Source organism: Dendronephthya gigantea, unplaced genomic scaffold (genome assembly GCF_004324835.1).
Source record: "Dendronephthya gigantea isolate DGI-Jeju-01 unplaced genomic scaffold, DenGig_1.0 000202F, whole genome shotgun sequence".
Lineage (NCBI taxonomy): Eukaryota > Metazoa > Cnidaria > Anthozoa > Malacalcyonacea > Nephtheidae > Dendronephthya > Dendronephthya gigantea.
The window spans coordinates 295,451-318,414 of NW_021163212.1; the positions used below are offsets into that span (position 1 = coordinate 295,451).

General features: G+C 36.5%; 2 protein-coding genes across 2 annotated transcripts; both read right to left on the bottom strand.

Moving 5' to 3' along the window:
* Positions 1 to 6,966: 6,966 nt before the first annotated feature.
* On the bottom strand, positions 6,967 to 13,244 carry LOC114539423. The gene is made up of 13 exons (XM_028560050.1): positions 13,206 to 13,244; positions 13,107 to 13,158; positions 12,962 to 13,006; positions 12,478 to 12,543; positions 11,542 to 12,075; positions 11,165 to 11,458; positions 10,765 to 10,882; positions 10,095 to 10,564; positions 9,892 to 9,942; positions 9,447 to 9,516; positions 9,189 to 9,262; positions 8,719 to 8,784; positions 6,967 to 7,527 (listed from the first exon to the last, which is right to left on the bottom strand). Exons 1-13 carry the CDS (start codon positions 13,242 to 13,244, stop codon positions 7,382 to 7,384), a joined length of 2,025 nt encoding a protein of 674 aa, XP_028415851.1. The 3' UTR covers positions 6,967 to 7,381.
* Positions 13,245 to 14,334: 1,090 nt separating this feature from the next.
* LOC114539424 lies at positions 14,335 to 19,595 on the bottom strand. The gene is made up of 11 exons (XM_028560051.1): positions 19,521 to 19,595; positions 19,033 to 19,102; positions 18,731 to 18,893; positions 17,680 to 17,876; positions 17,432 to 17,503; positions 16,539 to 16,601; positions 16,376 to 16,456; positions 16,074 to 16,130; positions 15,236 to 15,295; positions 14,866 to 14,913; positions 14,335 to 14,426 (listed from the first exon to the last, which is right to left on the bottom strand). The coding sequence occupies exons 1-11, from the start codon at positions 19,560 to 19,562 to the stop codon at positions 14,335 to 14,337; spliced, it is 945 nt and encodes a 314-aa protein (XP_028415852.1). The 5' UTR covers positions 19,563 to 19,595.
* Between the last annotated feature and the right edge of the window lie 3,369 nt (positions 19,596 to 22,964).

Genomic DNA, 22,964 nt, shown 5'->3' on the forward strand with positions numbered 1-22,964 from the left:
CAATGTCTTTAATGAAGTCGGCCCACAAAATAAATTCACCATTTTTTATAAAGACATTACGAGGGCTATTAATACTCACTTCCCGTTAAGAAAACAAAACGTACAGGCTTGTGATAAACCATGGGTGTCAAATAAACTAAAACGATTTGTATCTGAAAGACAAGCATCTCTCGCAAAGTTTGGAAAACATTCCTACTCTTTTAAATTTTGGCGTAACAAGCTGAGGTAAAATCTTGCAAACAGACATATTACCATAATCAGGTTCACAATATCAAAGATCGTAATATATCCAAATGGTGGAAAGAAGTGAAAAAGCTCGGGTCTGGGTCCAGTCAAATCGACTGGTGCGAACAGTTATTGAGTGAGTCTGCCATTACATTAAATGATTTGGCTGAGAACATAAATAACTATTTTGTGAATTTAACAGCGGATTTTATTCCCCTTGGCGATGAGTTGAATACCCAAGATGACTGTATAATGAATGGACTCCGACTTATTTGTTGCTCCATATAAAGTGTATCGCACCTTAAAGAAAGTCAAATCGCATAAATCTGTCGGTCCTGACGAAATCCCTGTAATAGGGTACTTCGTGACTTTGCCTTTGAGTTATCATCAGTGATATCTGACATTTATAATAGCACTCTGGTGGAGAGAACGATACCTGATCTACTAAAGTCATAAATTATCTCTCCAATACTTAAATGTATGCCACCGAAGTCGATTGAAGATGATCTTCGCCCAATAGCACTGACACCACAGATAGCTAAAGTAATGGAGAGTTTCACCTAATGGAGAGCATTTATTAAATGATATTGCTGCCCAGATTGATCCATGCAGTTCGCAATAAAAGGTCGGTCCACAACACAAGCATTAGTCCTCTTGCTACACAACGCCTTAAAGACTTTAGTTAGAGGAGGCTGCTCGATTCGGGTATTCTTCGTTGACTTTAGCAAAGGATTTGACTTAGTCGACCACAATGTCCTAGTTGCTGAGTTAGAAAAACTGAACGTGCGCCCTCCGGTAGTAAGATGGATTCGAGACTTCTTGTCGGGAAGGAAACAATGCCCTAATGGAGACATACCCCAAGGCACCAAATTAGGCCCATTCTATTCGCTGTGTTGGTGAACAGTTTACTCCGGGATTGGGATCTTAGAATCAAATTTGTCGACGATTTATCAACCGCTGAATTTGTTCCAAGATGTTCACCTAGTGTTACCCCTTTTTTCGTTATTTAAAAATCCTCTATAGACATCGTCTTTCTCGGGCGGGTTATTGGTTCGAGACAAAAGGCCGACGGAGCTCCGGCGTCGGAATTTTGTACAGAAAGTTGGTACTTATCGGGCCCTGGATTGCTTAACAACGTGCTAAAGTCGACGATCTCCTGGTTCCAAATTTTCTCTTTGATTTTTTAGGGAATTTGAGAGTCAATAGGCAAGCTCGCCGAAAGAAAAATATTGCTAGGAGTACTAACACTAGTCATTACATTAGTAGGTAAGAACTGAGGCGCACCTGCTATCCGAGATTGGGCCGCGGCTATCGCTCCCTCCACAAAAGTCGTGGTTAAACTCGTACGCAATAAAGGCGCAGACAACAGATGCTCTTCTGCTGGTCCTGGTGTGGCCGAAACAACACTGCGAGTCGAATTCTCGGGTAGCGTAGTCAAGGCTGGAAATGTCTCTGTAAGTTTTCGAGTGACCTCGGTTGCAACGGTCAACACTAGAGATTGGATCAGTGCTGGGTCAAATGCTGAACCGTGGCAGCAGGCGCGGTGGACGGCTGGACAACGATGGATTCGCCTTCACTCGCCACCGACACGTTCGGCCGGGACGACAGCATCGAGTTTCGAGTCGATTGACGACGGCTGCGCTGCGCTGATAGGCCTTCGTCTGCCGTTCTCAGCACTCGCTTCCTCGCATGCGACTTCTTCGGTGGCATTCTAAACGAGAAATCTCAGCAAGAGTGTATACTAAGTTTCACAGCGGCTGGCATGGCTGACAGGTTGAGTCGCCGCACCACCAGCCCCGGTGTAGCCAAACGTTAAGACAAATCCTCAATCAGAGGATAGAAGACAACTCCTCAGTCCGAGGATATAAGACAACTCCTCAATCAGAGGATATAAAACAACTCCTCAATCAGAGGATATAAGACAACTCCTCAATCAGAGGATATAGAACAACTCCTCAATCAGAGGATATAAGATAACTCCTCAATCCGAGGATGTAAAACAACTCCTCAATCAGAGGATATAAAACAACTCCTCAATCAGAGGATATAAGACAACTCCTCAATCAGAGGATATAAGAAAACTCCTCAATCAGAGGATATAAAACAACTCCTCAATCCGAGAATATAAGAAAACTCCTCAATCAGAGGATATAAAACAACTCCTCAATCCGAGGATATAAAACAACTATATCAATTACAATCGCGATGGAGCATCGCTATGGCGTGTTTTATCGCTCCGCGGTAACTTCTATATAAACGATACTGCCTCATGGGATTAAAATGTATATCGTCAGGTAAATAAGGGATTACGGATGGGTTCGAGAACCTTCGGTGTGTCCAACAAATGGCTTGGTCTATGGGCTCGAGGACTACCCCGGTATATTGGTTTAGCAGATTGGCTCTCGCATTAAAATTAAAACTGGGATGTGTCACACGGGGAGTGACTTGGCACAACACCATTGTGCGCACGGAGTATTCGGAGAGCAACAAGCGAACAAGTTCCTCAATTGCAGAACCCACTACCTCCGGTGGGGTGAGAGCTAAGTCGTTTGTCCCTATATCGAGAACGACGATGTCAGTGGATATTCTCGCGATTACCCCCATATCGAACTTACTTAATTTTAGGACTGTTTGGCCACCCACACCATGCATAAATATATCGGCCGTGCCATGAAGATCGAAATTTTTGGCTACCCGCTCGTCAAGACCTGCAAGTAGGTCGCTTCGAAGTCTACGAACGAATGAATGACCCAAAATAAGTACCCTAGGTACAGTAGGGCCAGTGGACGAAGCAGCCATTGTGGCCAGGAATTTTGCCGTATTAGCGAGATATGGACGCCCAAAATTAACTGAAAACTTGAACCAGGCGATCACAGCCACGCGATGACCACATTAAATCTGATGCGTATATATGCTATAAAATAGTAGTAGTTTAAAGGTAACTCACCTGAATGGATACTGCTTATAATAACAGATGTATGAAATTGCTTCAGAATAGTTTATGACTTGCTTCGCCAGCTGACTTTAAGCGACTAACTTGAAATTTTTATGAGTGTGTCTTATGACAGCACCCTGAAAATAATCTAATTGTTCCATCTAATTGTTAAATTACTGGCCTACAGCTAAAGTTTTATCTCTTCAGAGCAGATTTCCTTCACCCCTTTGGCAGAGTTGCCCATTATGATAATGAAACAAGATGACAGACATAAAATTCCTATGCGCAGGCAAATATTATATGTAAATTTCAATCCAACGCATGTATATAAAAGAGCTTAGTATTTAGTAATAAATTGTTAGTCAATTGAAACGTCTACTGTCCCCCGGAGATTAGGAATTACACTCGAGTAAAGTATGTGACAGTATGGTATGTAAGGTATGTTGTATCTGTGAAACGCACATTGTGGGAGCTCCCACAAGTTTGTGTCTTACCTTACGCGGACTTAGCACATTGTGTGGCCTCAGAGCGAGTCCACAGAATGTTTATCAAGATTTTTCATCTGAAAATGAGGATCCTAATGAAATTTCCTCAATCGCATTGAAAAACACAACTCGAACAGTTCAGGACATATAGTCGAAAAAAACAAAAAAATAGCGAATTATAAGAAAAAACAAAGTCTTCCCACAATGACATTTCACAGGTTCAGTGTAAAAAATGTGTATAAAATGCGACTATCATTGTGGTAACTTGTACAAGAATTTTTCCATAATGTGGACTTGCATTTTATGTCCACACAGTGCTACACCTGTAATACACGAGGACCGCACAATGCTTCTGCTTTGTGCATGACTTATACACAATTTTATTCAGCTAGCATGGCAGTCATTAAGACATTATACATGTTTCGATCAATAATGAAATGCTGATATTATCTTCCCTCGCAGCATGCCAAAAGGGACCTTAAGCATGTAGGACGGGGGCACGACGACGATGTTATCAATACAATAGGTCACTGAAAATAAATAATATTTAGCCCTATATTGTTGACGTGCATCTCGATTTCAGCGATTTTTGTTGGTCTGATTTTTTGAGCACACGTAGCATAGTACTGCGGTTTCATCCTATACGAATGCGTAATATACGCGATCTCAACTCGGGAGAATTGACGATATAATATTGTATAGTTAATCATTATGTAAACAAGATTAAGTTTTTTGACGCACAATATTGCCATTACTATCTGGAAGTACTACGTGGATTCACTCACAGCGTTTTACTTATAATTTGTAATTCTAGTTGTGGAGACGTAGGACGCAGTGAGCGGTACCTCGAATTAGGCTCTCAGAATTGTTCCCAAATATTAACACAATGTTTTCAACGTCTTATACCTGATTAAATTGATACGATTGATAATATACAACAACTCTTTACCATAGTATTTATTTAAAGAAATGTCTAAGTCGCGTCCTCGTTTTGCCGTCTTACATTACATGTACATGCTTAATAATGTCCCTATATTAAATCCCCGAGCCTGTAGGAAGTGAAGCGCACTTACTTTAGTACTCTTGGCGCGTTATTTGATGAACGTCTTTTACTGCCCGGCGAAAATATTTCAACAGTCCGTACTGGCGCTAAAGTCAACCTAATGCTCATTGATCGTAGTATTTATGGTCGTCTATCAATGTGAATTTCCTTTTCATCGATCTTTTCAATCTGTGACTCGTCCAACAATCGTAACAGCTTCTTGAGAAAAGACAAATAATGTTTATGCGCCATTTTATAATAGTAGAAATAGTAGATATTATATGAATAAATCAATAAAATACAGTTGGAAATTTTGAACGGGACCGCTGTTGTCCGGTTACAATTCGGAAAGTGTCGGATGACACTCGGAGCATACTCGCACCTATATGCTCGCACCATCAATAAAAGATGATAAAAGACCTTTGTATGGTATTCTTCAGAATTTCGTGATATGGTAAACGGTTTATTCTTTTTCTTGCCGTTTTTCCGAAATTATCACCTAGTACGATATCAAACGGCAGAGTCAAAGACAAGGTTGACGAACCTGATCGATACAATCCAATGGAGGATAATATGTGTTCGCATTCATGAACTCAAAAATTATGAGATAATATATAAAAAGCTTGTCGCAAAATCTCCATTCCCGTTGGAAAACTAAAGAAGGGATTGTCCTGGACGAATTTAGCGGCTAATCATCTAAGAAATGAAGATTTTTATTCCCACAAGGTACATGTTGAAAGATAATTTTGAATTTTATTGTCAGAGGGTAAATTATAAGTGTGCATAATTTGTGCAATCGGGTATCTGAAGTCTGAACAAAAATTTATCGTCCCTATTGCCAGGTGCATATCACCTACGTTAAAATTACAGCGGAGGGCGGTTGCCTTTCAGTGATCTTTTCCTTTTTTCCGAGCTTGTTGTTGATGTACGTTCCTGACTGTTTGGTCTCGTGGGCAAACAAAATGGCTGCAGTGCCAGCTTTACCAGTACCTATTTTGATAGGCTATATACTATATAGTATAAGCCTCGTTTTACGCTACACTTATGGGCACGGCTAAAATGGGTACTCATGCTCATTTCACAGGTCTGTCTTTGTATAGGTAGCCTGAACTCTAGTAAAAATATAAAATTGGGTATGAGTACCCATTTTGTTGTGCTGTGCCAGTAAATTAAATGTAGTATAAACAGGGGTGAATTGTGTAAGAAAATAAAATAATTGTGCTACTACCAGTACTCTGTTAATTCAAAACCCTGTTTGATATCACAAATGTAATATTTGATCATTAATCTATTAATTGTATATTACTACTGCCTGCATTGCTGTCTTATTTTTTAAATCCAGTCAGTTTATTCACCCAAAATTCATCTCAAGCAGGCAGAATTGTATGGGTTTAGTCATTCGTCTTAAAGTATTTGTGCCAAAACAGAAATAGAGTGACGTATATTATTATGAAAAAGCACAAAACCTATCTGCCATTAATACATAATTGCTAAAAATATACCAATCTATAATTGTTTTCCATGAAAATCAAACTTAAATTTATTGAAATGTAAACTGGGCCTATATATACATCTATTACATAAATCAACTTATGACATTTTTAAAATTATACAATACATTATACAAAATTACATAAACAAAATATTTGTATTGAATCATGCTTTATGGTGTGAAAACCTTAGATTATATTATATATACATGTGAAAAGTTTGTTTACAGCTTGCACTAAATGCACATTGCATGTTATAACAAACAATCTGAAACAAACTGTGCAAAAATATCTGAACACAACTCAATGTCATAGTTTTCCCTTCTTAGCTTTCATAATAGCACAAGTGAATCAGAAGTATTAATTAATTAATACAGTTACCCAAAAGTTTTATTGCGACTCTTGCACAAACAATTTTTGCTGTCAGGTATGGTGCAGTTGTTTGTGTTATTTTTGTACATCATTAAATCATTGTTTGTCCGATGCTTAGAGCAGTCATGTTATATGTAGACAAACATATAACTATCCGACTTGCTGTCTTCATTTAGAACATGGCTAATGAATTGTTTAGAATCACAACAGAAGAAAATTGCAGCGAACATTTTAGTGAAAATTGTTTGTGCAACAAAATGGCTTTAAACTTATGTCTGTTTACAAATTAAGGTCTTACTGTACACTTTCACTAAATATGTCATCAGTTTCAAAGTCACTATATGTTGCAATAGTCCTTCTAAGGTCGTCGCTCCATAATTGTCATTGGAATCACTTTCAAAGTAATCTGAAGAAAAGAGATCCGTTTAATAATTAATATAAGACATTCTTGTTATGTTGAGGTTATAATTGAAAACATAAAATAATAGAATTGGTTTGACGTCTGCAGATTTACGACTGATTCACACGATGACGTCATTCAGTTTTATCGCTGGCCATTTGTTTCCAGCAAAGACAATGTTTCTTAGTTTTTTAACATTCACGTAGCAACTTCACTTCTATAATTCACGATCAGAATCAGAGCGGCATTAACGAGAATGCTGGTGAAGAATTTGAAATTGCATTCTGGCTAAAATATCATATATAAAGAGGCAAGTTCAACAAGCTGCGTTCTGCTCTGAATAAAATATAAAAGGATTCAAACTTGTTTACTTCTTTTTCACGGTGTAGTTTCTCACATAATCCTTCACGTTTGTCCATGTTCTGTTTTGTACTATCCCGTGATTCTCCTCCAAAAACTTAACACACTCGTTTTTTTGGGTAGCACTCCATTTTGAATGTGTTTTTGGAATGTTTTCAACGCTGCCTTTCTTTCTGGGGTTGTCCACGTTTTCTTCGCCACCATCTTTCGTTGCTGACCTATATAAATTATAGTAAATTCATTATAGACTGTATGTAATACAAGTTAACATAGTTAGCTATTGACCTGGGTAAGTTAAATTCGTTAATACATGATTATGGAACGGCTGACGGTCTTTCGTCTAGTTACGACTTATGAGTGACAAAATTGATTGTTCGTTACATATATATCAGCTTACCCGGTTGATAATTCAAATGTAAAGTCCATAAAAGTATTATGCCACTAATTTCTGCTGATAAGTTATTTTCATTTATTCTCTTTGTAGATCTTGTAATGAATGATCTTTTCCGAGATTTGTGGAAAAAATATTTGTATTCTGTTCAGCATGTTCCGATTTTGTATAAAGACAAAATATATCCGAGACAGGCGCGGAGAGTAAGTACAAATACTGCTCACTATTTCCAAAAGGTTATTCAATTTTTGTACAGTGCCTTAAGTAACATAATGTGGCAATAATAGCTTCAATTAACTAGGTTTGCCCTTTGCAGAATATAATCTGCCTGATTATGCATGATTTACCCTTCAAAAAATGGTCTGTGCCTTGTGCACAAAAGAAGGCCAAAAAATATCCTTAGCAAGACGTGGGATAGACCAACCTTACTCTATTGCCGAGTCTATAAAACAAATCTTCGCAGCATGCGTTTGCATGGGTATGGACTGTTGGTATATCGTTTTTAATTTGAAACCTCTGAGCATATGACTCTTGCCACGCATTATGATATGTTAATATCCACATTTTTCGGACAAATAAAAAAACTTTAATTCGTGCATGTGTTAACGAGTAAATATTTGTGATTTACCATATATGTGATTTACCAGATTGGAGGTCCGCATAGGGAAATATTTTCCAAGGTCTCAAAAATAGCTACTATACATATATATGATAAGCATTCATGGACTGCATGCATTCTATGTTTAATATTGTGAGAGTTACGAACTTTTCTGTCGCGAATCGGCTGCATGGTTTTGCTTTGTGCGTTAGATAGCATGTTATTCGAAGACGATAAAGAATTGATAACGATGCAATAGCAGAGGTGAAATTTAATGAGAGCAAATTTACTTAGGCCTGAGTAAGTGTCTGCTTCGTTCCTCAAGTGTTTGTCATTATGTTACAGTCAGTGTGGTTAACCGTTATACAAATTCATGCGTCACTGATGATGCAGAAATTAAAATTTTTGCAACAATCTTACCTGCCTCGAGGGTTCCCCTTTTCTTGTTACAATGTTTTTTAGACTTTTCAGTGGACTTGTTCGTTCCTAGGGTTAAAAAGTTTAAAACTGTCTAGCATTGAAAATTTAAGCCATTGAAAATCCCATACATGGAGATCTTATATGTAATATATATTGATTTTCTGTTTTAGAAAATATTGAACATTGCTTGGCTGAAAACAACCTGGTAAGTGAACTTGATGATTTTTTGCCAATTTACGTGCGCATCATATTGGCTTCAGGCCCTTATATTTTTTCGGATTGGATTTCGGACTTCTTTGTATGTGGGGATAAAGATTGACTGAAATTAATTGCAATTATGCAATGTTTATTTCGCTCATAAAATGGTATTTATAGTAGTTATACTATAAGACAATTGTACCACTTGCTCGCAAAGCGATTTATTGTTTGAGAGCAATTAATGTTAGTAAAAGCCACATATGTAGCCTTACCCTTTTTGGTCGTTGTCCTTTTGCCAGCAGAAGTTAGCGATGGCGATGTTATGTTGCTCTGGGGAATCGGTTTTCTACAATATATATATATTGAGATATTTAGTAACATAGAAAGTGCAATTTAGCAATTTTCTGACTTCAGCTTAAAGATTTTGGCCTGAAGAATTTCAGGAATACGTATAAAATATGCAGTATAACACACGGTTGTTGAAGGCTTTGTTGGGTATATAATATGCTGTTTGAATTAAGCAACTTTACCTGTCGCAATGAACCGAAGGTTGATAAACTTTACTAACGGAGACCCAGAGACAGAGAGAAACGTGCCTTACTAGCGTTCGTATCAACGCGCAAATTCAGTTAAGAAAGTTACGAAGTTTATTTAGATCCGGATGCCGGCTGAAGCTATAACCACTAAGGGTACATGTAGTTGCCTATAGGATTTGCATATAACCTGCCTATATATAGGTTTTGTGTGATGTATTAATGTTCATAAATTGTGTCTCCAAGAGCCTGTTAACTGAAATTGAACAGTTTTATGTCACATACACAATATATATATATATATATATATATATATATATATATATATATATATATATTATATATATATATATATATATGTGTATCACTAACCGCAATATTACAGCACCTGGATCACACCACCACTGGAATTGGTATAACAGTGTTACTTAGAAATATTTACCTTTATCTAACTCAGACTCGGCATCCTCTTCACTCTGAGTATTGTGAAAGTCTGGAATAAGATAAGAAATTTTAATTCTTCTTCTTCACATATTCTTATCATTACCTATACTAATCAGTTAATGTAAATAATTGTAAGTTGTCTGCCGTATGGCGGCGCTTATTTTGGTGTTTGATGTAATAATTTTATCATTCTGACAATACCTTGAAGTGTAATGTCCCGCAGGTTTTTCCCTTTAAATTCGTGTGCCCTCCCTTCATCGATGGCCATTAAGAGGTTACCAACTACTGCCATCTCAAGTGTGCTTTCTTGCATCCTGTAGAACTCTTTATGGATGTGCACGTCGTGGCCAAGATGAGTTGCCAGCCATCCCAATTCATTTTGATCCATGTCAACGAGCTGCGACACAGTTGCCACATACTTTCGGAGGTTGGTTGAAGTAATCACGTCGGGATTTTTAAGATCAACCATTTTACATGCATGACGTATAACATCGTTCCCTCGTAAAAACTGTTTTGAACTTCCGTCATTCACTGCGAAAACATAGGGATTTTCGTTCACATTCCCATCTTCCCTTGTCCTGTTCAAGACAAGTATGGCAGCTTTTACATCAGGTGTCAGCAACACGGGAACTTTTCTGTTTCGTTTTCCAAGAATTTCCACCATGTCAAACCTAGAGTTTAATTTATTTTAGGATAATACGTCAGGTTATATAATGGGACTATAAGTTTCAACCTTTCTGGACTGTCACCGTTATACTATTATAGGTTTGCCTTGTAATGAAGCGCGTAAGTTGTTTTTCCGGTTTTCTCTACAATTAACATTATGCTGACTTATATAGATAATGAAAATGTAGCTAACTTTATCACGTACCGTTTGCAGAGTTCTCTTTCAGTGGCTGAAAGGGCAGAAACTATTTCCTCGTTGTGAATGTTGCCCCACAAAGGCCTCCCTTGGAAAGCATCGAGTTTCATTCGAGAAGCCTCCCCACCTGTTAACATGAAGTTTATTTGTTTAGTATAGATACATGTAACTTTGAATAATTTAATTATTTATCTGCCAAAGCTTATTTTTTCGCATTTAAAAGAACGCGAAAGTCATTTACCACAAACAAGTACATGTGATATCCAAAAGTAAGAAAGGTGAAAGTATATGTTTTGAACAAGGCAAAAATGATTTTTATTGCCCTGTCCTTTGATAAGATATTATAATATAAAATAATAGCATTGAATAATATCAGTCTCCCAGAACATAAACATGAGCGTTTTGGTACCTCTCCGTTTATTGAACATAATCAGTCTTGCTAAGGCTGAATTAGCAAGTTTCCTCCAATTTTCTTGCATAGGGTTTTTCTTCACATCCTCGCTAAGTTCCAAAATCTGCTCGTTGAGGAAAGTTCGCAGGGCTAGTAGGTCGTTTGTTATTGGCAGGAGTTGTGGCTTGTTGTGTTTTTTAAATGACAAATTATCCAGGGCTTGAGATGTTACTTTGGCGCTCCATTCTCCCTCGTACAGCTCTAGGAACAGATCGACGTCGTTTTTGCTTCCATGTCTTTTCTTCGCAATGCCTGGCCTTTTACTACATACGCCGCTTTTTTTAAGGCATATCCGCATTTGGCAGCTGTCGACGGGGATTTGAAACGATCCGCACTGGTGTTCGGTGCTCCTGTGTATCCACCAAGATATCTTGCGCTGGCAAGATGGTTATCAAATTGTGCTGGCGTCAAACTCTTCTCAAGCGATAAAGTTGGAACACAACATAACTCTCTAACCTTTATGAGCAATCGGGCAAGAATACGCATTTGTTGTGAAACTTCCACAGCTTTTTCATTGCCGCGTTTCTCTATTAGTGTGGAGCCCACCCTTAGGATTGTTTCATCAGTTCTGACTACAGCGCTGACATCATCCGCCATTATTGCCAAGACGTTATCTGATAGTTGTTGACTAGCACCGGATGGAAATTTATTTGCTGCCAACAACAATCTTCCCGCATGCTGCAGCTTCTTGGATTTCATGGTGTGGTTTATTTCTTGAGCGAAAGGACATTTTGGGCAGTGTCGGTATAGATCCTTTTTCTGGAAGAAACCATGACAAAACTGACAGGGCAAGTAATTGGAGGGGTCTTTATCTTCGTTTTCTCCTGGTCTCCGCATTACCTTTAGTTCACCTTCATGAACCTCCAACACTTTCAAGTTGTGGTTAAAATTACCAAGGCGACACAATTTGTCTAGTACCAACTGGCGCGTTCTGTCGTTTTTTTCGAGAGCTACAATTTCTGCCACTTCTTTTTCATTTTATGGACTTGGAAGAGATGTCGACCAAGCTTGCCAAATTCCTTCTCACAAAAGTAGCAGGCATTTTTTTTGTCGTATACTCTTCTTCCATCTTTTTCACTGCTTGACATTATATACACTACATGCAGATAAAAAGAAAGATTGATCAACAAAGAATTTCTTAAAATTTCTTGACTACGGCGCTGACATGACAAGACGTTATCTGACTGGTTGGAAAATTGTAAGGACTTGGACTATGTCTATATAGAGAGGATTGCAAGCATCAATTGACATGCACTATAAAATTAATTTACCTCCAGATTTCTTGATTGCTTCACTAGCGCTGCTGTCAGTTCTTATTAGGGACTTGTCTGTTCCATCTAAGAGATTTGAAAAATATTTTCCGGTAAGGTTAGAACTCATTTTTGAATCACGGATACTCCGTATAGGAATCAGGGAGGCATTTCTCGCATTCTTTAGTACCATTTACTCGGCCAACCTGCATTGCGCGCTTAGTATTAACAACTTGTTTATCTGGTTAGTCTACTAGCCACCAATTAATCGGCTATTCGTGCATCCGTGAGTCGTTTCATTGAGACGTTTGATTTGTAATAATCTTATAGATTTAGCTAGTTTAAGACATCGTACATTTACTGTCTTAAACAGTTTCTTCAGAATTGCAAGAGATAAATAAGCAATATCCCGATACGACTTATAGCTATGTGGTATTTTTCCCTTGAATATTTCTTAGCGTTTATAGTTTTTATTCCTACAATTTTTATATATAAACTTGTGTACCTTTAAATGCATACTCATCGTCATCTTCAGACTCAGAATCTTTGTCTAAAAAGAAATATTAAACTTAGGCTTATTAACCGACTACGACGTCTGTGCGAAAAGTATTTTGCCCGATATTTTGCGATACACATGACCTGATGCATACCTTCTTCATCTGTGCTAGGTACATACTCGTCACTGGAACTTTGGCTCTCTTCCTATATAAAATATAGTACTTTTATGTTGTATTATAAGTTGCATGCACTCGCTTTCCATTTTTGTACCATATTCTTTTCTCGTGCATATTTCTAAAATATGAGCTCAAAATAGAAAGGCAAAATGCCCAAAACGCGTTAAAATACCTCAATTTTAGAATTAGGACCTGGGCCAGTTTCGTTTGGATGAAGTAATTATCTGCAAAATAGAGAATAATGCATAATTATATAACCGACTTCACGTAAGGAACAAATTCGGGCAGGGAATACTAGCACTAATTTATTAAAACAAATTAAATTGACAAGGAATAGCTAGGTTAACCTTACAAATAGTTGTATAATGCGATATTCAGCATTGAGTGCAAAATTCTCAAAAATTCTATTTTTGTTGTTAATTTCATTTTTTTTAATTAACTATTATTATGCTACTCAAGTCAGAATGTTCTTTGCGCGTGTCCATAGATATGGTAAGCGATCGGAGTGAATGTCCTGTGATATTAAATATGCAGCACTTGTCTCTTGTTGTTCTTTGTTCTCTTTAAACCAAGGATTTTTTGTCAAAAGGTATATAATTGATATATAAGTGCTAGAGCGAATATAAATTGGATAAACCTAAAGGAATTTTACCGAATGGAATTTTTTCAATTAACTCACGTTCACTCACCCGTATTCTGGCATTTGAAACACCTTACTTCTTGCCCATAGCCTTCTGGCCCTATTCCAACACCGCAAAATACATGGACAGCACGATGACATGATGCGCACATATGTGCCCCCGATACCTCCCCAAAGCAAACATGGCACTGATCATCTGTTATATCTAAAGTTTGAAATTACATGTATACTACGAAGTGCAAAAATGTCAGATTGTTTATCTTTTTTAGTCAAGTTACAACGTTTACTTACTGGTAATCTGCATGGAATGATCATCGATCTCCATGGAAACTATAGTAGATTCATTATGGTGTTCTACATGTACGTAAACATTTATATTATATATTTATATATTGAATTATATGAATTATGTACATTACCTTGTACCAGCTAATCACATGCACTGATGTACCGCGTAAGAATAATTGCTTACACTATTGAATGTATATACTCCGAATATATTCAATTCCCGTGGTGTAACGTTGATGCAATAATCTTTGCTAAAGAGGAATATATAACTATAATTTATATTCTTGTATATAACTTACTCTGCTGGATTTGCCCATCAATTTCCATGGAAAATTCTGCACCGGTAGCAGAGTTGTCTTTTTCTTGTTCTATATTATAGTATATAAGCATAAACTTTTTAATGTATGATACATATTCCTAAAGGAAAACATTTTATAAATAACAATATAACGTATATCTTAGGAATTAAACCGTTACCATAAGCTTTCGATCAAACAATACGTGTAACGTAATTTTTAATGCCATATTGTGAATTGGCAGCATGCAGATATATAAGTTATAGTTGATGTGCCGTTATATTTCATATGTATCTGTATAGAAATGCATATAATCACATTTGCATGGGATTTCAATCAGATTACACAACATATGCAATTCTAATTAGATTTCGAGTATCTATCTATATATCTATCTGCGGCCAACGTTTTTGCAAACGGGTGTATATATATATATAATATATATATATATATATATATATATAATATATATATATATATCTTGACTGGTTTAAAACTTGTTGAGACCTACCAATGACACTTTCCTTTAATTTCTCTTGTTTATCAATCACTGACAGTGCTTTATAATTGTGCAAAAAAGTAATGGCAGTGTCATTATAAGTTTATTTTTTACTTATATAGATTTATATAGATGGTATACGAGACAAATATCAAGGGAAGATAGGGTGGCTACTTTTTGCGGATTCGTGAACAATGATATTGTCATTATTGTGCACAAGACACAAATATATGGCTGCGTTTATTTTTTCGCGTTTTCCTGTGAATATAGCTATTTAGCTATGCATGACTGCCACTCATTTCTGGCTTCAGCTAAGGTGGCTACAAATTCCCCTTAAAAACAAATGTTTATAGAATGCATTAAATGTACACTTTTTACTTACATGTAATCTGAGCGTAGTCATCTATTTCGTTGGAAACTGTCGCATCGTCATTTTCTTGTTCTACATATATGAAGGTAAATTTCAATGAAAATTTCAATACACAACTACTAAGGCTAACCAGAGGTCACACTATATAGACGGGAGTTATAATCAAAAGGTAACGGGTGCTATAATTTACGTTAATTTTTGTGGACATACATGATGGACCTTTCATAATTAAAATCGGTTTGTTTTTGTTAAAAACTTTAAGCCTCTTCAAGTTGGTCATTCGAGGTAAAGCAGACATACTAATGTGAATGCACGAATATTTGGATCATTTTCTCGTTAAGCTGTGCATGCAGTATACATGCAGCTATACTTTGTTTTTAAATATTAAACTGATTTCTTTTCATTAGTTTATTTTGCCTCGTCAATTAAGTAGCCGTAGCTGTTCAGAGTTAAGAGAACGTTACATTTATATCATTTTTCTGGAAGAAATATTTTCACATCCAGTTTATATTCAGGGCATGGCCGACGGATTTCTTTTGTAAGTGTTACAAAAGAAATCCATCGGACAGAAATAGATATCTGAATAAAACAGCCTCGCCCTCCGATTCTCGTTCTAGCTACGCCCTCTTTACATCTATATACAGTGGCGTAGCCAGCCTGACGATTTAGTCATGCTACGCAAATTTTATTTATTATCATTATTCATTTCCTTAGAAATTCATTGTTTTCACAGTCAATGAACACCAAAATATTAGCATAGCATGACTAAATTGTCGGGCTCGCTACGCCACGGCATATATACCTGTCCGAGAATGTATATTATAACGTACATTAAATTTACAACACTTACTGGCAACCAGGACATGATTGTCTGTTTCCAAGGCGACAGACTCGTCATGGGTGTAGGCTTCGTTACATAGTTATAAAATATTTCAAATGAGCACCCAACAATTAACAACAACTAAATGTCACCTCTGTATGAAATCTCTATGGCTAACAGCAATGGCTTGCTTTTTTATCAACTTATCTGATATTGCTTAGTTTTACTGCATGCATGAAAGTAGCTGCTGCCCTTGTTTTATTTTTTTATATATTCCTCAGATACAGGTTAAGAAAAGTTTCAATTGTGAAATTACATGAGCAATCACATACGTGTAATGACATAATCCTCCAAATGCCTTTGTGGAAACACAGGCGTGACACACGAAATATTACTCTGGTTGTTCGCTTGGCCTGCAACGTAGAAAAATTTTATTAATGCTACTTTAACTGCATCTAGGCGTAAATGTCGTGCATTAAACTAACAACTACTTACTAGTAACTTGAGCATGATCATCAATAACCATGGATCCGAGGGGAGTGTCCTCATTTTGTTGGTCTACAAATCAGCGTATTTTCAATAAGCTTTTACAGAAACTAAAAGTCTTGTACCAGGCAATGTTCGTTATAGCAGGCACGCCGCAACATCGATAATTGGGGAGGCATATATTCATATATATTCGAGTTCTGCATTATTGCTTTCTTTTGAAATCGATTGTTTTTACGGTCTGTGAACTTGAATATATGAATATATATGCCCCCCCCCCCAATTATCGTTTTATCGATCTTCCGGCGTCCTCTGCGTTATAGTTTATACTCACTGAATGCTACTTAAAAACAGTTCATTGCATTGTTTTATTATCGAAATATGAATATTATAATAATGATATTTGCAATATTGAGTTTGACTAAATCTTCTATTAGATAACGTTACTACAAGATTTTACAGTACCCCGATATGAAAATAACGCCCTAAGGCACAAGGAGAAACCATGGGTGCTCTATGTGAACTGGGACTATAACTTGGTGGTCACCTTTGAAGCCAATTAGGAACCATGGTGCCATGAAGTCTATTTTTATTTTTTGCCTTCACGGCTGGCGATCGGTGCATGACGTAGCCAGAACATTAGTTGGGGGGGGGCATATTCATATATTCACGATACGCAGCAGGATTAATTTCTTTTCAAATCAATCGTCTTTACAGTCTTCTAACATGAATATATATGAATATATGCCCCCAATTAATGATGCTGGCTACGCCACTGCTGGCAATCGCACCGAAAAAGAATAGAAAGGGACTCTGGTGCTCAATTCGGCTTCAAATTGGCTTCAAAGATGCATGTTTGCTAAGTAAATATAAACTCTATCTTTTCAGTTATTCTAACCAACCTTTGGCACTTTCATTTGCCTTCTCTGCGATCGTTAGCCCTGTGAATTTTTCTCGTTTGTGTTTTAATCGGTCTGTAGGGTATAATGGTTAATTAGAATTATAATAATTTGAATCCAGTGGTCAATTTTTAAAAAAGTATAAGTTTTCTTCAGACCGTATAAAATGGTTTGTCAAGTTTGCTAAGTTTGTCACTCATTTCGGTTGAGCTATAAAAGACATGCAAGTTTAATTTATGTCATTTATATACCCTTTTGAATTCGCCATGGAAGGTCCTTCACACCGTAATCGTAGCGTAACTCTTCGTTTTTACATAGATCCCTCTTAGCATAAATTGCCAAGTGAGGTTGACTATTAATGATGAGTCTTTTCATCAGACAATTCGCCACTCTTGCCTCGGCATCATTAACCAGTCTTCCAAGTCCGTCTGAATGAGTTGCATCGACACTGTAATATAATTTTAGTTAATATACATAAGAGTCCATAGTTGGAATTTTGTGTGTATATAAAACTCGTTTATAGTAACACGCATTTCAACCCGCAATTGTACCAACTGCTGCTAAGGCGTATCAATGCATCAGAATTCATAAAGATATCATGCAGTGAAACAAAAACTAAACAATTGTATAAGTTCATTGAAGATTGATTAATTTTCAACTTGGACATCTATAGTTCAAAGTACTATAATTGTGCTTGTGCATCTGAGGCATTTACCGTGCATAAGAACAATGGAAGTTTTTTGGAAGAAAATAATTATTATCCTGCCGAAATGATTGCACTAGTTGAAAGACTGGATTTTCAAATAAAATGACCTTATTTCGACCTTTCAGGAGAATTTGTTTATAGAAGCGACATTCTTCGGCTCCAGGCCGCGTAGGTGTAGCACTTTCAAAAAGAAACACCTAAGCCTGAATTTAAAACAGTCACAGCAAACATGACGATCGAGCCAATGTAGTAATTTAGGTTCAACGAAAGAGCACGTACAATACTCATTGTTTAAAAATATATTTCAAGCAAATTATTCAAACACTTATTAAGGGCTGCCTTCCACTGTCTCGTTTTTTTACGCGCAGAAAAATTTAAATGCTTCCAAATTTTGATTATATTTAACACATGGATCAACAATTGCATACTAAAATATACGGAAAACTAGGTTCTTTCGATATATTCATCTGGCTTTATGACATATATAAGGATTTAGACTTTTACGTGCGTGTACGTGCGTATGAAAATCGCGTAAGTGAAAAGCAGTCCTAAATGTTGAAGCAGTGCTTGGATGGACGTTATTAGCCTGAACATACCACAATGAGGCATTTCCTTGTTGGAAAAAGAAAAGAAAGCTTCCAAGGTCGTCAGGGTAATTCTTCTCTCTAATGTAACCTTCCTCTTGAGAAATTAATTCCCCTTTGTATTCTAGAAGGAAATCCCCTTTGGAGAATGTTTTTGTGGTAAAAACTCCTCGACCTGAAAAATGGAATAATAAAATGGAAAAATAGAATGACTTGATAATTATATGTATAAAGTTTATGATATAAGCGTAGCTGGCAATTGCTATATGGGCCGGTCTGCCGGTCAAGAAAATTAAATTATACTGATTTAGTACCGATATCATCATCGATGTATCTTTCCTCGAGGTGTTCTTCGTCTTTAGGTAGGGAGAATTGTCCTTTTCTCTATAAGATATAAAATGCCCTCTTAATATTAGGCTGCAGTAATCGCAAATGCGGCGCGCTCATTTTGGGGTGGTGCTCAATCTGGGGCGGTATAGGATATTAAACGGTTGCAAGAAAATATGGGTTGTGTGTTCGAGTAGTAAAAACGAGTGAGCGCATGGAATGAGTGAGATTTTTTTTTGACAAGAGAACATATGAAAAATCCATATCTTCCAGCGAATGTTCCGTTTATTATGGACAAAAATGAGAAGAAACTCAATAAATTATTAATAATAAAACAAAACAAAGCTGTAAAAAAAAAACACCCATTACATATTTTTTTTATTTTTCACTGGTGAAATATGGAAAATATGAGTGTTATACGGTAGAACACCCATGCATGTCCATATAATATAAATACTTTTATTTTAAACGCTACCTTGTTTCTGCGTGTTGATCGCATTCCTTGGTCGTCTGACATGGTTGGTCGTTTGGCAAGTTCTTCACAAAAACACCAAAGGCAAATGGAGTTTTAAATTAGAAAATTTTGGGAAATGGAGTTTCTAAATTAGAAAACGTCAACTTAGCGATTCTAAGTTATAGAAATAACATGCTACCAAAGTTAACAGAAATGTTTACTAGGACAAATTCGATACTTCATTTAACATTACCTAATCAATTAAAAATAAATGGAAAATTTGCCTACGGGGAGTTGTGGCTTGGAATGACCTTCCGCTGCAGTTTAATCATCGAAAATTGTTCGTATATATATATATATATATATAATATATATATATATATAATATATATATATATATAATATATATATATATATATGTATGCATGATCTCTAACTTCCAAATTAGCTAAGTAGCGAATATAGACTATATATATGAATATTGCAGTTCAATTTCCATTAATACTTTTTTATATAGTTTATGAGATAAAATATAGTACATTTTTCAACTGAAAAATAAAGTCAATTAAATGAAAAGTAAATAACGCCTTAATCAGCTCCCACATGCGCTTGACCTATAGATAATTTGCGACGAATGAATATACCGCGGTGACAACTGCTTCGGTGATTATAGCACTGTATTTTATTCATTTTGCAAATGCACGATAAAAACAAACCTTTAACGAAATACTTTGAGTAAATAAATATTTGAAACTGAACGAATAAATGTTCGTTTTTTGCTTGAAACACACATGAAAAATGGAAATATAGAATGTTCTATAGTTGAAAGCTTCGAATTCGAATATCCAATATATAATATAAAACTTCTAATAGACAAATTCGTTGGAGCATTTATTATATATGTTTATATGCAAGTGTTTATATGAAAGGTTTTACACTCACCGCCTCGGTTGGTAGGTGGGGGACATCCTGTTTACCAAAGAGGATAACCCTATAGTGCATGGTAGGGACAACGTTTATCCATGTAAACACCTTGTCTCGGCCTCCGGGACTAACTTTTCCTACCGGTGCCTGCGCAAAAACTAGGGGATAGTAAACGCTTGGTAAAGTTGTCCCTATACCCTTGATCATGTACAGCCCTTAGTGCTACGAAATGGAGGGGTTGTTTCCAATTAATAGAAAACATATTTTTCATTTTTTTTTACTTTTGGAAACTTATGACGGATTTGCTAATTAAAACAATTTTTATGGCTTTGCCGTTTTGGTTTTTGTATCTGCGTAGCAGATATATTGCTATCGTCTTGTTCACTGTTCACTGTTCACTGTTCACTGTTCACTTCTATCCAATAAACGGCTAGTATTATGAAAGATTACGTCAGGAATGCTACGATGCCCGTTCGCAGGCTGAACAGTAAACACATGGAAACGGGCAGAAAGCAGTGATTTCAGTGATTGTATTCGATTCTATAATCTATAGCTCAGTCCTGATTTTTATCTGTCGTTTTGGCACTTTTTGCTTGGAAGTTGAAAAGGCTTTTGATTTTGTAGCAACTAGGAACGACCGTATATCCTGACATAGTAAGTATTTTAATCATGAATTCTAATATTTTAACCAGTGCGAATGACGGTACTTCTAGTATATTTTGTGAGTTGCATGGATCGATAATTTATACTTTACGAAAGAATCTACGTCTTAGGGCTAAACCATTTCAGAGGACTTATGAACCTCTTCGGAGGGCGAAACAACCTCTTCGGAGGGCAAAACAACCTCTTCGGAGGGCAAATCAATCTCTTTGGAGAACAATTGAACAATCTCTTCGGAGATCAATGCAATTAGAATCTCAGAAACGTAAGCTTTTACATTCAAGACCTGTCCACAGTAGTTGTATTAAATGTATAAATTCAGATCGCTGTGTGTGTAAATGTAATTATCGATTTTCTGTGAGATCTTGTGCAAGAAAATTAAGTCAACCAAATATGAAACGATTTAGAAGAGATCGCGAGCCTTCTAGATTACCTTTGAAGCGAATAATATTAGCTATGAGAAAGAGGAAAAATAGACCACTTCTAAAGCGTTACTTGCTAATGTCTGCACCCAAGTCTTCTACTTTAAACAAACTAGTGGGCAATTTCAAGGAATATTGTTTTCAATTTATGCATACGCAACATACATTTCTTCAGTCATTTGCATATATTAGACCATCCGTTAATTTAGTTCAGAGAAAGCATAAAATTAGAAAACATTCTTTATGCAATCAATCAATAAACAAAAATAGCAGTTTTTCTCTGTCAGTATAACATATGTGAAAATAAACTGTTGTTGTCAGGAGATATTGAATTAAATCCTGGTCCTGTTAAAAATACCAACATTGTTCTGCCATCAAATATAGTGTTAGCACAAAGGCTAAGACGCTATCAGTTAATACCATGTGATGTTGGTGGGGGTGGCGACTGTTTCTTTCGAGCGGTGTCTCATCAGTTATATGGTGACCCTGAGCGCCATTTAGAAGTTAGAGCAGTCGGTATTGCATATTTGCGAGACAATCCTCAGAGATTCATTGAAAGTAATACTGAAAACTCCTTGTTAGATTATCTCAATACTATGTTTTTTTAAACAGAATAGCTATATATAGCTACCTATAAATTTGCCAAATGATGATAAATTGTTTGGGCCAAATGATCATAAAATGATCATAAAATGATCATAAAATGATCATAAAATGATCATAAATCATTTGGAAAAATGTAGTTTTTCCTTCAATAATGCTGGTGGTATAACTAAAACCCTGTCTTTCGATTTTTTACGTGATGAGCAACATGCAGTCCGCCCGTGCAAATTCTACTAGGACTTGACTACATACATGGAAACCTTATAGTCCGAGTACGCCAAAAATAGCACGAGTGCTGGGTAACACTGTTGCGACATAATCAAGATGAGACGTTTGTCATGTGTCAAGTCGTGTATTTATTTGACGACCTCTAGGTATAGCATTTCATTTTGAACTTAGGTTTGGTTGTGAGCGCTATAGAAGTGCGTGGCTGCGTGCCTTGCATGGAAATGTTGTACGTAGATATTACAGTGTTATGCTGTGGCTTTATTTATTCATTTGGCTATAGTTGTCTATATTGCTTGATGAATTGTTGGCTTGTAAGGCGTCAGTGAAGTGCCAGTTTGAATGTCATGGGAAGAATATTAAAGTCTCGCTATTCACAGCCGAATGTTTTATGCAATGTTTTCCAGCACGGAATTTGGTTTCATTGAAAGGCTCAACAGTGGCCGGTAAGTAAGATCATGCAGTCTTTTGTAGGCCGAAATTAGCGTGATAATTGTGGAGGGGATGCGTATTCATACATTCTCTTGTGCCCAACGGATTTCTTAATCTGTCGGACAGTCGGACAGATTGGTAGAATGAAAATATATGCTTCCCCTTAATTTTCGAATCTAATTTCGGTCCTGCTTTTGTC

What these genes read in the sequence shown, in the direction of transcription:
- LOC114539423 (XM_028560050.1), bottom strand. Translation starts at nt 13,244, where the DNA reads ATGCACGAGAAAAGAATATGGTACAAAAATGGAAAGCGA. An exon ending in ACCTAGCACAGATGAAGAAG is followed by an intron (nt 13,007 to 13,106) that starts GTATGCATCAGG and finishes ATTTCTTTTTAG; the next exon opens with ACAAAGATTCTGAGTCTGAA. An exon ending in GAAAGAGAACTCTGCAAACG is followed by an intron (nt 10,565 to 10,764) that starts GTACGTGATAAA and finishes ATTAAACTCTAG; the next exon opens with GTTTGACATGGTGGAAATTC.
- LOC114539424 (XM_028560051.1), bottom strand. Translation starts at nt 19,562, where the DNA reads ATGTCAGACGACCAAGGAATGCGATCAACACGCAGAAACAAG. An exon ending in GATCAACACGCAGAAACAAG is followed by an intron (nt 19,103 to 19,520) that starts GTAGCGTTTAAA and finishes TATATCTTATAG; the next exon opens with AGAAAAGGACAATTCTCCCT. An exon ending in TCCATGGCGAATTCAAAAGG is followed by an intron (nt 17,504 to 17,679) that starts GTATATAAATGA and finishes TATACCCTACAG; the next exon opens with ACCGATTAAAACACAAACGA.